This window comes from Corticium candelabrum, chromosome 19 (genome assembly GCF_963422355.1).
Source record: "Corticium candelabrum chromosome 19, ooCorCand1.1, whole genome shotgun sequence".
Taxonomy (NCBI): Eukaryota; Metazoa; Porifera; class Homoscleromorpha; order Homosclerophorida; family Plakinidae; genus Corticium; species Corticium candelabrum.
Genome location: NC_085103.1, coordinates 2,885,092 through 2,898,730, shown reverse-complemented (window position 1 = coordinate 2,898,730; position 13,639 = coordinate 2,885,092). Strand labels below are relative to the sequence as shown.

Genomic DNA, 13,639 nt, shown 5'->3' with positions numbered 1-13,639 from the left:
AATATTTAAATACATATTGTTACATTTTTATTTTTTTATTATTTTTAGATCTTAATTTCTATTTTATTTTTACTTTTAATTTTTTAATTTTTATTTTTATATTTTAATTTTAATTTTTATATTTTTATTTATATTTTTATATTTTTATTTATATTTATATTTTTATTTATTTTTATATCTTTATTTATATTTTTATATTTTAATTTTAATTTATATATTTTTATATTTTAATTTTTATTTTTATATTTTAATTTTTAGTTTTATATTTATATTTATATTTTTATATTTTAATTTTTATTTTTATATTTTTACTTCTATTTCTATTTTTTTATATTTTAATTTTTAATTTTATATTTAAATTTTTATTTTTATATTAATTTTTGTATATTTTTATATTTAATTTTATATTTTTATTTATATTTTTACTTTTATATTTATATTTATATTTTTATTTATATTTTTATATTTTTATTTATATTTTTATTTTTATATTTTTATTTATATTTTTATATTTTTACTTTTATTTTTATATTTTTATTTCTATATTTTAATTTTAATTTTTATATTTTTATTTTTATATTTTTATTTCTATATTTTAATTTTTATTTTTATATTTTAATTTACTTTACTTAGTTTTATTTTTATTTACTTTTTAGAATTTAATTTTATTATTAATTTTATACTTTAAATTTTTTTAATTTTAATATTTATTCTATTATATTTTTAAATTTTAATTTTTAATTGTTTACGTATTATTTTGGTTTTAATATTTATTTTTTTAATTTATTTTAATTTTTTAATTTTTATAAAAATATTAAATTATAATTTTTTTAAATTTTTTAATTTTATTTTTTTAAATTTTTATTTTAATTAATTGTATTTTTATAATTTTAATTTAATTTTTAATTTAGTTTAGTAACTTTTTATTAAGTTTTTTAATTTTTTAAATTTATTTTAATTTTTACCTTTTTTATTTTAGGTTAGGGTTAGAATTGGAGTTAGGGTTAACCCTAGGATTTTCATAAACTTTTTTATTTAAATTATAATTATAATTTTAATTTTTTTAAATTTTTATTTTGTTTCTTATTTTTTATTTTGTCAATGTTATCACTTATTTATAATCTGGTCTTTCGTTTTGAATTGTGACTTGCATTTGTTTGCATCCCAAAAATTGTGTCCGGCTATTAGACAAGGCTACGGCCACATCAACTTGATTATTAGATTCTCATCCTCCTGACGTCCCGAGACGTTCTCAGTGCAACAGGCGGTAAATATAAATTTATTATGTATTTTCTATCTACCAAGTGAGCAGTGTATCATTTCGATTGCTAACTTATCAGGCACTGCAGTAAAGTATCTAGCTGTACAGAGGCATACCTGCTGTACATAGGCATACCTGCTGTACAACGAGCTCAGCCAACCCCAACCCCAACCCCAAACCCCCAATGAACCCCAACGCCTTAACGTACCCAAACCAGTTCTTAGAATTTGACAATCCATAGTCTCCCTAGCCATGCAAAAGGGCATGGCTAGCAAGACTAATTGCTACTATAACTCCAGACTTTCTGTGCGCAAAGAGACCAAACCAAGAAATACATTGTGTTGATGCAGGCCGGGCCCTAAAAGTCCGTGCAGGCCGTTTATGTAGCTTACTACAGTGTATACTTGCTTATTCGACTCTCCGTGGACAGCAGATATCAAAGATGGTTGGATACATGTAGTGACCCCATATTTTGTGTAATGATGGTATGAGGCGATGTCCGCCCCACTTGCTGATGTAGTTACTAAGTATGACCAATACACGCCTAAGTTTCTTGTATGTTGTCTTCTCATTTCTCTTCACTGTTGGCATACTAAGGTCACTATGTAACTCACATTTGATGTCATATCTACGGGGGGGGGGGGGGGGGGATGACGGAGGTCGCAAATGTTGGGTATACACAGAATGAGGGAGACGCATTAGTTTCTTGTTACTTACATACACATACTGTACAATCCATACCACTGTGTGTGTGTGTGTGTGTGTGTGTCATCATTGCAGTCAAACATAACTAAACGTGACATTGTATTCACAAGCTGGTAATATAGTGGACTAAACGTGGCAGGCATTTATTACCTTCATGTGGAAATGCCATTTTAAAATGTCAGAAATTAATTTATTTATTTTGTTTGTAGGACATTGCCACATGCGCTTTGTTCTTGTCTGCTAAAATCGAGGAAGATCCACGAAAACTAGAGCATGTCATACGCGTATCTCATGCATGCCTCAACAGAGAGAGTCCACACCTTGACACGAGCAGTGAGGTGCACACAACTGGATAGTGTTATGATGGTCCATGGAATAACATGCATTGTATTGTGTGAAAGCCATACAAGAAGGCGGCCGAGAATCTCGTAGTCAATGAGCTTTTGATGCTTCAGACGCTGGGTAAGAGATGTGTGGGTGTGATCGTGTGTGGTGGTTTATTTGGTTGGTGTGTAGGATTCGAAGTATCTTTAGATCATCCTCACTCTCATGTGGTAAAGGGAACGCAACTAATGAACTGTGAGTTGTGTGTGTTGATGAGTCGGGTTTGGTTGTAATTTATGTTCGGAAGGACTGGTTGATGGATTTACTGATCGCGAGGGGTGAGCAGACCACAGACAGAAAGTCAGACAGACAAATGGAGAGGAAGACTGAGACAGATGGACAGACAGTGGACAGACAGACTAAAAATATACGTATTTGACAGACAGAATGAGAGATGGACAGACAGACAGACATTGTCACAGATGAACAGACAGACAGATGGACAGGCAAACACACAGACAGATGGACAGACAAACACACAGACAGATAGACAGACAGACAAAAATATACGTATTTGACAGACAGAATGACAGATGGACAGACAGAACGACTGACATACAAACGTACAGAGACAGACAGATGGACAGACAGACACACAGACAGATAGACAGACAGACAAAATATACGTATTTGACACATGGACAGACAGAACGACAGACATACAAATGTACAGAGACAGACAGATGGACAGACAAACACACAGACAGACAGACAGATGTGATGCAAAACTACAATACTAAACTAATGTGAGTGTGTGTTTGTACATCTGGCTATAGTAAGTAAAGAGCTGGCTCAAACGGCATACTTTATGGCAACGAACAGGTACACACTCGTGCCGCAGCTATCACTCTCAGTCTGACTGTCCTACTTGTACAGTTTGCATCTCACAACGATGTGCTTGGAACATAAACCAACGACAGTAGCATGTGTGTGCATTCACCTGGCATGCAAGTGGGCCAAGATAGAAGTGAGTAATTATCCAGATTTTTTCAGTGGAAGCCAAATTAATAAATAAATAATTAAGGTAATAAAAAATAAATAATAAATAATTAATTAATGTAATAAAAATAATTAATTACTAATTAATTAATGTAATAAAAATAATAATAAATAATTAATTAATTAATTATTAAATCAATGCAAAATAATTAAATCAATGCAAAATTATTAAATTATTGTAATCAAGAAATTATAAAGATCAAGTTTCTCTTAGGAGTAGGTTATCAGCTCATGGAATGATGTCATACAGGACACGCACGTGTGTGTGTGTGTGTGTGCGCGCGCACGCACGTGTGTGTGTGTGTGTGTGTGTGTGTGTGTGTGTGTGTGTGTGCGTGCGCACGTGTGTGTGTGTGTGTGTGTGTGTGTGTGTGTGTGCGTGCGCACGTGTGTGTGTGCACATGTGTGTAGCATTGAGTGATATCGTGGCATACTATACGAGAGGTTCCCACATATCATTCAGCATGGACACTTGCTAACCCAAATGTGCTTACTATGAAGGACCGAGTGATGAGTCATACCCACACACACATCCTTTCAGGACCTAACGTATTTCCCAACCTTCTTAATTCTGATTGTTTGAATGTCACCGATTTCTCCTCCCCCCCTAGGTACCAAAGTCGGCCGACGGCAAAGACTGGTGGACATATATCGATAAATCCGTAACAAAGTCAAAGTTGGATGGTGTGCAGGATTCATTTCTTCTCTCAGAGTGCCTTCACCAAGTGACGATCGTCTTGGTCGTTTGTCTTTCTAGCTCTCACCGAGGAGTTCCTACGGATATTCGAGAAGAGTCCAAGCAAACTGAGACGTAAATTAGCCAGCACGATGAACAAGGTATACATACACAGATAGATAGATAGATACCCATAGATACCCACAGATTGATGCGAACGAATGTGTTGTGGTCTCACTATGTATAGAGACCCGACAAGGGAGATAAGACCTCCGTTTCAGGCTCTTCGAGTAGCAGCAGCATGGCGGCTACTTTAGGTAAGGACACTAGCTGGACTGTCGTTTGTTCGTTGTGTGTACGTTTCTCAATTGTGATTCCAAGGTTCGAATGGAAGCAGTGAAGCTCACTCGAGCTCAAAAGGAAAGACTTCGGCTCACGCGTCTGGTACTAAGAGTCAGCCGGTCAGTCGACAACTGACGCCACAACCGCTTCCCAAACCACCCGTACCGGACACTCAAGTGGCTACCGAGATGCCGGCACTTCCAAAACTAGAGCCATTGGTACATACTCCGTATAAACACAAGGAACTGGGCAATATATTGCGCCCTACACATCAAGACACGCACACAAAAAGTGACGACAAATCGGCACCGAACGGTCAGACCGTGAAGTCTCAGACGGGTCGCCACCATAGTAGCCATTCTAGTGTATCAACGGATCCACTACAAAGACACCGTACTCAGTCGTCTTCCAGTAAGGGAAGCGGCGTCGTGCACCACTCTCAATCTCAGCGTCCGGGCGAACATCACCGCTCGCACTCGCATGCACACCGACATCACCAGCAACCACACCACCACCGTAAACACTCACACGATCGACTGGATCGACCGCACGAGAAGGACAAGACGAAAGAGCGACAACACCACTCACATCATTACAAAGGCCAGACACGACCCCCCGGTCACTCGCACACCAGTGATACACAACCGAGTAAAAAACGGAAAGTCGAGGACCTGGAACCTGGAGAGATACTTGATGACGACGCGGATGCCAGTCGTCCGCCTCCCATTCCTCCCCTGCCACCCCTACCGAGGAACCCCCCACCCACCCCACCTCCTTTACCCACCGAAAAATGACAATGACTAACAATAAATATTTTTGTATGACAATGTTGTGTGGTTGAGCGTATATAGACAGAGGGGTAGAGTTGTATGGGCATATTATAACGAATTAGACTACACGGATTGAACATGATGAGTTCATCATGCAGACGTACTTGACTATACCAATCTCACTGCACGGTGTCATCAGTCGTCTTTGTGAATCTTGATGCTAGTGGCGCTCGTCTTGGCTGTGGCGCTTCTTGTCGGATCGGCTGTTTGAGTGGCGACGACGGTCTCCTTCGCGACTCCTGCTGCGACTTCGTGAGTGTCTCTTTCTACGTCGTTCACCAGACCGAGACCTACACACAATTGATTAATTACACCACACGATGAATGTGTGTGGTGTGTGTGGTGTGTGTGTGTGTGTGTGTGTGTGTGTGTGTGTGTGTGTGTGTGTGTGCAGTGCTTGAATTAAGGAAAAAAAGTTGGCGGGACATAAACTCAGACCAAAGTAGCTTTTGACCAGACTTCTGCCAAATTTGATCGGACGTTCACAAAATGTGCAATATCATAATATAACATATAATATAATATATAACATATAATATAATATATAACATATAATATAATATATAACATATATAACATAATTATATATATATATATATATTATAATTATATATGCATAATATATTCATAATGTATCCATACACATAGAGCTGTTGTCACTGCTCTGTGGACTTCACCATGCAGCATCATGCACATGTACACTACATGTACCTCTTTGAGCCCTAGCAACCAAATTAGTAGGTGCCATTTGGGACATAAAGCCCACTGCCTTACTTGGATAGCAATTTTGTTTCAGGTAACTTGAATTAATTTAATAACACCTTGGCACTCTTTCACTGTATGCATACATGATTGTACTATTATATAATGTAATGAACACAAACACTTAGAAATTGATCAGCATCATACTCTGCGTTATCATTAAATTTTATATTGGTTCTCTTCTCCAAATGCGAAAGCGCCTGCTGCCCAAGAGGCAATTCCCATCCTTTCACCATTACTGGTAGTTAATTAACCAGACGGTGCTTCCTCCGGCAGAATTGCTGCTGCAATGTTGTCCACTCTGAAGGAACGTAAATCAATCGTCGGGAACTCAAACGCAGTCATCAGAAAACAAAAGACAAGTAAAAGTTAGGAAGCTTGACTCATTGATTTGTGATAGCCCATGGCACTTATCATCAGTATGTGAAACTATGCCAAGGGGTAAAGCCTGCTATAATTGCATAGAAAGAGATGAGCAGTGGCCTAGTTGCAGGACTACATTCAATGGATGGCTGGCCAAAGGACTGGGATGGCTGCCTTACCTAGACACATTCAAGACCTGCAACAACTGCCAGAAAAATGAATTCAACCCAACCACATGTTAACACACCACCTAACCAGTTGTTTGTTATTGTAAAACACCTAAGACTTAAACGTGTTACGTCGTTCAGCTCTAACTACACACACGGGATACACATTGAGTGCAATCACAACCACAGAAAAAACACAAAATCAGACTACCCTTCAATCATGTACAGCCACTGCTGAGTGGTGTGTGTGTGTGTGTGTGTGTGTGTGTGTGTGTGTGTGTGTGTGTGTGTTTGTGTGTGTGTGTTTGTGTGTTTGTGTGTGTGTGTTTGTGTGTGTGTGTGTGTGTGTGTGTGTGTGCATGTGTGCCCTTCAAACCCCCCTCCCCCGTTCTACACACATCTACACAACACGTACCTGCTGCGGTGCCTGTGTCGCCTCTCATCTCTTCTCTCATCCCGTCTGTCTCGGTGCCGATCGCCGTGTTGTCTCCCATTGTAATCACTTTCTCTTGTGTTCCTCTGCTGCTGCCAGTCGCGACGACGCTCGTCCCTGATTTTCTCCTTCTCCGCCTATCATACATAATCAGACGAGCCAAAATCAGTTACTGAATACAACCAAAGCTTCCCGCGTCTACAAACAGCCGGTAGGTCGTAAACTGCAACACACGTCTAACCTCGATTTTTTCCCTTTTCTGTACGAGTCACATCGAAACACTTCACAAATTCTTCTTCAATCTTTAGCGCGTAACTTGAGTTAGTAAATAGGGACAAGCACGTCGTGCATGCAATGCAAACGTTAAGGCCGAGAAACATTGTTACCTTCAAAGTGTACGGAACTGGTTGTTCTGGCAAGAATATTAGTCACAGCCGCCTGTTCTCACAACAATACGCTGACTTTTGGTAGTGCATGACACACTCTAACCTGATTGATGTCTGTTTACGATGGTGGGCCACATTCCACTGCAGCAGACTCTACCGCTTCGATAAACGTGTTCTACTTAATACCCTTCCCTATCAGTTTGCTGTTACATCCCACTTTATCTCATTCAACCTTTAATACAATGTAAACGTCCAAATAAGTGCCAGTAATGCTTAAAAGCAAATAAGCTGGTTTGTGCCTGAGTTAGCCCCCGGGGCGCCTATTCAAGAGACACTCACTGGTGTAAACTACGAACATCTTAGGTTGACAGTAATTGACTTCATGTGTCTACTGAACCACACTTGAACACCTCACTTCACCCCTTTAACCCCCCCCTGAATATCATCACATCTTGATACATCCAAATAAGCCAATTCAACAAGATCCATTGCCAAGTTACTCGACAACCGTGCACACAGTGCAGTATACGAAGACTCGCTTGTTTGAGTACAGACTTCGATTTGATATTCTGTTTCTCGAGTTGTTTTGCTCCCAATTTAACGCCTCGGGGACATTATTATGGACACACGCTTATTCGGACATTACAGTGTGTTATACAGACAATACAATTTAATGCAAGTTTTATTAGATCGAAATCCAAAGAGACAGGTGAATAAAAATTCCAATTGTTAGACAATCACACGACGCAGAGAGTACAAGACAGACACGCCCACACGTTATGATACGTATGTTGACATCCGTGTAAAAAACGGGCCGCATCACAGTGAACCTCGTCATCAGCCGATGGCGATAGGGACTTCAGCCGGTCTTGTGCAGGTACGTTTGCTACCCATACAACGTAACTGGCCGTCTACGAATTCGTATAGATCATACAACCGTCCCACAACCACCACACAAACTAAAAAATCACGTGATCTAATAAAATCACGTGACCAAATACCAAAAGTCGGGAAAACTGTTACTACATTGCTTCCAACAATTTCTTTCACCAGCTGGTCAAAATGTCATACTGTATATCATCCATTTCTTCTATCACTATTAAGCACTAAAGCCATCTGTGAAGGGATCGGAATGCATGACCATGTGTGCCAATTCGTCCAAATTTTTTGGCAACAACTTCATATTAAAAAATTTCAGTGATGCGTAAGGCATTTTAGAGATATTATGTTACAGACAGACAGACGGATGGTCGGACAGACAGATAGACGGACAGACAGACGGACGAACAGACAGACAGACAGAGAGACAAACAGACAACAGACAGACAAACAAACACTGACAGAGAGACAAATAGACAAACAAACAGACAGACAAACAGACAGACAAACAAACAGTGAGACAGACAGACAGACAGACACACACACACACAAACATATCGGCATTACAACTTCACTCCCCTGTGCTGTGCGGGTCATAAAGAGCTAACACTTCCATGACTCAATACTTGTTGTCCCCATAGCCTTACACAATGCAATCAATGCCGTGCAGCTAGCCTGCAACTACTCATTTACAACCCTTCGGTCACAAGCAATAACTACGAGAATTTTTACTCAAACTACCAGTCCCTCCAATACATCCGTTCATGTCAACATGCACTAAAGCCTTAATCAAGATAACAATAAATGTAAATTGAATCCCACTTAGTGATCAAATAGTCTCACACCAATAGTGTTACCTTAACTCGGATGCATTTGTCAAGTCTCACAGAGACAAATTGCAAGAGATCCACGAGTTCAACTGACTGTGACATCGTTTCTTACCTTGACTTCTCTGATCTTGTCTCTCAACATGGCAAATCCTCTGTGCTGCTTGCCGGACACGTGAGCATCGACGCGAACCTGCAGATCATTGACAACAAGGAACGAACCACAGACGTCGCATACTTCCATTCGTTTCTCAACGTTGTCGTCCAGCATTATGGCTAGAGCAGATTTATTGGCCTATTGAAAGTCAGAAACGTGTGCTTAGCTTTAATGTAACAAACAACAACAAACAATAATAAACAACAAACAATAATAAACAACAAACAACAATAAACAACAAAACAACAAACAATAACAAACAACAATAAAGAACAAAACAACAAACAACAAACCAACAACAAAACAACAAACAACAAACCAACAACAAAACAACATAAATAACAATAAAGAACAAAACAACAATAGAGAACAACAATGATAACAACAGCAACAATAATAACAACAATGATAACAACAGTAACAAACAACAACAAAACAATAGTAAACAATAATAAACAACAACAAACAACAAAACAACAATAAAGAACAAAACAACAAACACGAAACCAACAACAAAACAACAATAAACACAATAATAAACAACAATAAATAACAATAAACAACAAAACAACAAACAAACAACAATGATAACAACAGCAATGATAACCACAACAATAATAATAACAATAACAACAACAATGATAACAGTAACAAACAACAACAAAACAATAAACAATAACAACAATAAAGAACAAAACAATAAAAACAGTAAACAATAAAGAACAATAAAGAACAAAACAATAAAAACAGTAAACAAACAACAACAAACAAACAAACAACAAAAACAACAAACAAACAGTAATAAATAAAAACAATAAACAAACAGTAATAAATAAAAACAGTAAACAAACAGTAATAAATAAAAACAATAAACAAACAGTGATAAATAAAAACAACAAACAAACAGTGATAAATAAAAACAACGAACAAACAGTAATAAATAAAAACAACAAACAAACAGTAATAAATAAAAACAACAAACAAACAGTAATAAATAAAAACAACAAGCAAACAGTAATAAATAAAAACAGTAAACAACAAAACAACAAGAAACAACAACTACAAATACAACAATGATAACAACAATAAAAACAACAACAATGACAACAACAAACAGTGCCTAGTGGTTAGAGTTCTGGTTCTCTGACCATGATGGTCTGGGTTCAATCCCGGGTGGTGACAGCGATATAATGAAACGAGTCTGTCGGTTCTTTCTCACTGTCTATTCGGTTATGTCTGTAAGAGCAGACTTGTTTCCATCGATGGAGAGTTTCTGTGATCTGGTGTGGGGATCGTTAGCAACAAGAATCAGTGCTTTCCTGGTAGTCATTGATATCTACTGGGCGTGATGTTCAGAGCTGGCAAGTTCACCTCACCGTAGCGCACACAATCAATAATCGCTAAGCCAGTTACTAGCACCATATGGATTACATGGAAACATGTACCTCTCTGGGACTCACCTGCCTGGTTGGTGGGTGCCCAGTTGAGGGTTAAGACCCACTTACCCTACATAGAGGGTGTTAACAATGACAAACTCTCACCATAAGAATTGTGTCTCTTTCTCGTTTCAGTTGTTCAACTTTTTGCATGACTTCTTGAGCCTCCTCTACTAATCCATCATTGCCCAGATCCTCCATCTACACCATAACACACAGAGATCAATCAATAACCTCCACGCTTTCATCAACTAACACGAAACAATGCAACCGACCTTCTGAACTTGTTGGCTAATAGCCTCAGAAAGTTTCTTCACACGTTCTGTTTTCTCAGGTGGCATTCTCTTAGTCTATCAACAATAAGTAAACAAAAAATGTTAAATTTTAATTTTTGATTTTAATTTTTTACTTTTTTATTATCAATTGATCAACTTCAGACTGAAAGGCACAATCTGTACAAATCTCTTTCGACTACTTGTCTAGATTGGTTCTCAAAGCAAGTGCTAACTACAGAGTAACTACTGTATTTCTATACAGAAATATTATCTTTTTGAATAAATAATTAAAATATTATTAAATATTTTCATAGTTCTAAAATGTGGGGAGCAATCCAAGCATGGGGCATTAATATTTTGCAAGCACGACTGTTGCATTATTCGATGACACTACACAAACAACATGACCAAGCACCTAATGTTGTAGTGTTACAGTCTTAAGCCCTGTCCACACTGGCAACTGGATCGCGATAAATCCAATCCACATCGCGCGGTGGTTTTGATCGGATGGTTGAATCCAATTAGAAATAGTAGGCGTTACCTCCATGTACGCTACACCTAGCACTCCTCGCTCATCTTTGTTCTCGCTCACCTTACGTCACTATCAACGCTTTCCACAAGCAAAGAAGCCACATGTACACATCGATCATCAATCACGTGATACCAAAAACGAGGCAGAGGTAGCGCTTTTAAAGTGCAGTGTGGACTCTCATTAGCCCGATCGCGATCCATTCTGGTCTATTGTGGACATGGCTTTACTGGTAAGCATCCTGGATACTTTCGCTTTCACTTGAGTCGTATTCCTGGTCTGTTGCATACACGTTGAATCTTCATCGTCAGTCAGTAGTTCTATCTGGTGTTCATTTTATCTCAAATGCACACATGGATAGACACGCATGCATATAGAACTGCATGGGTTTGAATACGACTGTGGTGAAGCACTAATCAAACATGGGGAATTATTATTTCGTTAGAGGCTCACCATGGGGCACAATTTGAGCATGAGGCACTATTCATGAAAATACAGTACATACTAGATCCATGCCCCAAAGACTTCATACAGGCAAGATACTGTAGCATTCTGATGGCAGTCTGAGAGTGTGTGGACACGTCACGTGCAATCTTTGTGGCAAGGTCCCGGATGTGCTGAATGAATTCGAATCTTGTCTTAAAGGTGCTTTTTTCAATAGAAATCAACAAACCACTCTCGTGTAGCACTTGGTACAGGAAACGTGTAGGTTGGATTTGGTGCAAATGCAATCAGAATTTATAGAGAAACGAAAGCGATTTAGTTAAGAGGCAAGAAAGATTTGATTGCTCAAAGTTTTGCGAAGGACGGTGACACGTACAGTCTACATAGGACTGGTGTGGACGTGTGTTCGAATGAACTGGAATGTGTAGCGTTTGCATTACCAAGAAATATTACGCGAAAGTCGACCCCTCGAGAGAGGACCATGTGCATAATTTTCTAATTTTTTAACGCAAACCTTCCCCTTCAAGTGCCAATTTCGGTTGCGAACGAACAAAAGACGTGGTCGGGTATTGCAAACACCACACACACACACACACACACACACACACACACACACACACTGTTACAGTATACTGCCAAAATATAGACAAACATTTTAAACCAGTTCACCACATATTACAATCACCAAATTTCTTAGTCTACAGTAACACACAGCATGCACACTCCCTACACTATTAATTAAGCCATTTAGTTAGCAATTGTATTTCTTCAATACTCTGCACTTATCAATGACCACTGAGCATGCATATGTACGTACCTCCTCTTTCACATATTCTTCATTCTGTTTCAGTCGACCACGTCCGCGATCTATCTTCTTGTCCATGTCACCAACAATACTCTCTAAGTAGCGAAGGAAGTCTTCTTCGTAACCTCGCTTCCATTTCGAATCACTCTCCTCATAGTTTCTCTTCAGTTCCTCGTCATGTACTTTACTACAAGAGCCTGGGCACAAACAGAGAAAACAGTACATAGATTAATGAGTCAATAAAGGGGGCATGTCTTCGCTTGTTTGAAATGTAGTTAGGTAGGTTAGACTGTTGGTGTTATATCAAAAACTAGAGAATACCAGCATCATGAAAGTGCTACACATGCACGTACACACACACACACACACACACACACACACACACGAACACACACACACACACACACACACACACACACACACACACACACACACACACACACACCACGCATGAACACACACACCACGCATGAGCACACACGCACGCACACACACACACACACACACACACACACACACACACACACACACACACACACACACACACACACACACACACACACACACACACACGCAACAGAACTCCTACGCACGTGTTTATATGCACAAAATATTTTATTTCCTTAAGATTGTAAAGATCTAAAGTTAATTAATATCAACCAATTAATATCAACTAACCGTAACAATAACACTCACCCAAATCCGCTTTCGTATTGGTAAACAGCTCGTGCGGGCAGAATCCGCACAGAAAGTATTTGCATACCTAACAAGTCACTCAGTATGATTGATTGCGTCAAGCACCGTTGACAAGACGCTTCGCTTACGTCGGAATCAGACCAACGTCGCTCGTTTGCAAGGTGCTTCTCTGAGGGAAGCAAATTCCGAGTCCTGCCCATCAACTCATCAAGAAGCGCCGACGCGTCAGTCGTCATTGTCACGCGTGAACAATGCGCATGCTCAGTAGGCTTGCATGCGCATG

At 38.7% G+C, this 13,639-nt stretch overlaps 2 protein-coding genes across 9 annotated transcripts in view; one reads left to right on the top strand and one right to left on the bottom strand.

The window, feature by feature from the left end:
- LOC134194768 (cyclin-T1-like) overlaps nucleotides 1-5,161 on the top strand; it is a 5,887-nt gene extending 726 nt beyond the window's left edge. The window contains exons 3-12 of one of the 4 annotated variants that reach the window (XM_062663728.1): nucleotides 2,176-2,304; nucleotides 2,368-2,428; nucleotides 2,483-2,545; nucleotides 3,127-3,172; nucleotides 3,227-3,317; nucleotides 3,851-3,898; nucleotides 3,961-4,033; nucleotides 4,107-4,186; nucleotides 4,273-4,342; nucleotides 4,407-5,161. In XM_062663728.1, coding sequence (XP_062519712.1) covers nucleotides 2,176-2,304; nucleotides 2,368-2,428; nucleotides 2,483-2,545; nucleotides 3,127-3,172; nucleotides 3,227-3,317; nucleotides 3,851-3,898; nucleotides 3,961-4,033; nucleotides 4,107-4,186; nucleotides 4,273-4,342; nucleotides 4,407-5,161 — 1,416 coding nt within the window. Of the gene's footprint in view, nucleotides 1-2,175; nucleotides 2,305-2,367; nucleotides 2,546-3,126; nucleotides 3,173-3,226; nucleotides 3,318-3,850; nucleotides 3,899-3,960; nucleotides 4,034-4,106; nucleotides 4,187-4,272; nucleotides 4,343-4,406 lie in introns of all 4 variants that reach the window. The other 3 variants (XM_062663729.1, XM_062663726.1, XM_062663727.1) reach the window with 3 other exon arrangements.
- Nucleotides 5,162-5,227: 66 nt separating this feature from the next.
- LOC134194770 (luc7-like protein 3) lies at nucleotides 5,228-13,609 on the bottom strand. 5 transcript variants are annotated; one of them, XR_009972236.1, is made up of 9 exons: nucleotides 13,485-13,609; nucleotides 13,357-13,423; nucleotides 12,673-12,857; nucleotides 10,883-10,957; nucleotides 10,713-10,808; nucleotides 9,130-9,309; nucleotides 7,309-7,540; nucleotides 7,164-7,237; nucleotides 6,919-7,059 (listed from the first exon to the last, which is right to left on the bottom strand). XR_009972236.1 is itself a non-coding variant. In XM_062663731.1 (8 exons), exons 1-8 carry the CDS (start codon nucleotides 13,590-13,592, stop codon nucleotides 5,358-5,360), a joined length of 996 nt encoding a protein of 331 aa, XP_062519715.1. In that variant the 5' UTR covers nucleotides 13,593-13,609; the 3' UTR covers nucleotides 5,228-5,357. The 5 variants fall into 5 exon arrangements, 2 of the variants coding, with proteins under 2 accessions (XP_062519715.1, XP_062519716.1); XM_062663731.1 differs by lacking the exons at nucleotides 7,164-7,237; nucleotides 7,309-7,540 and adding an exon at nucleotides 5,228-5,487 and having other exon boundaries at nucleotides 6,905-7,059; XR_009972234.1 differs by having other exon boundaries at nucleotides 6,916-7,237.
- Nucleotides 13,610-13,639: the final 30 nt, after the last annotated feature.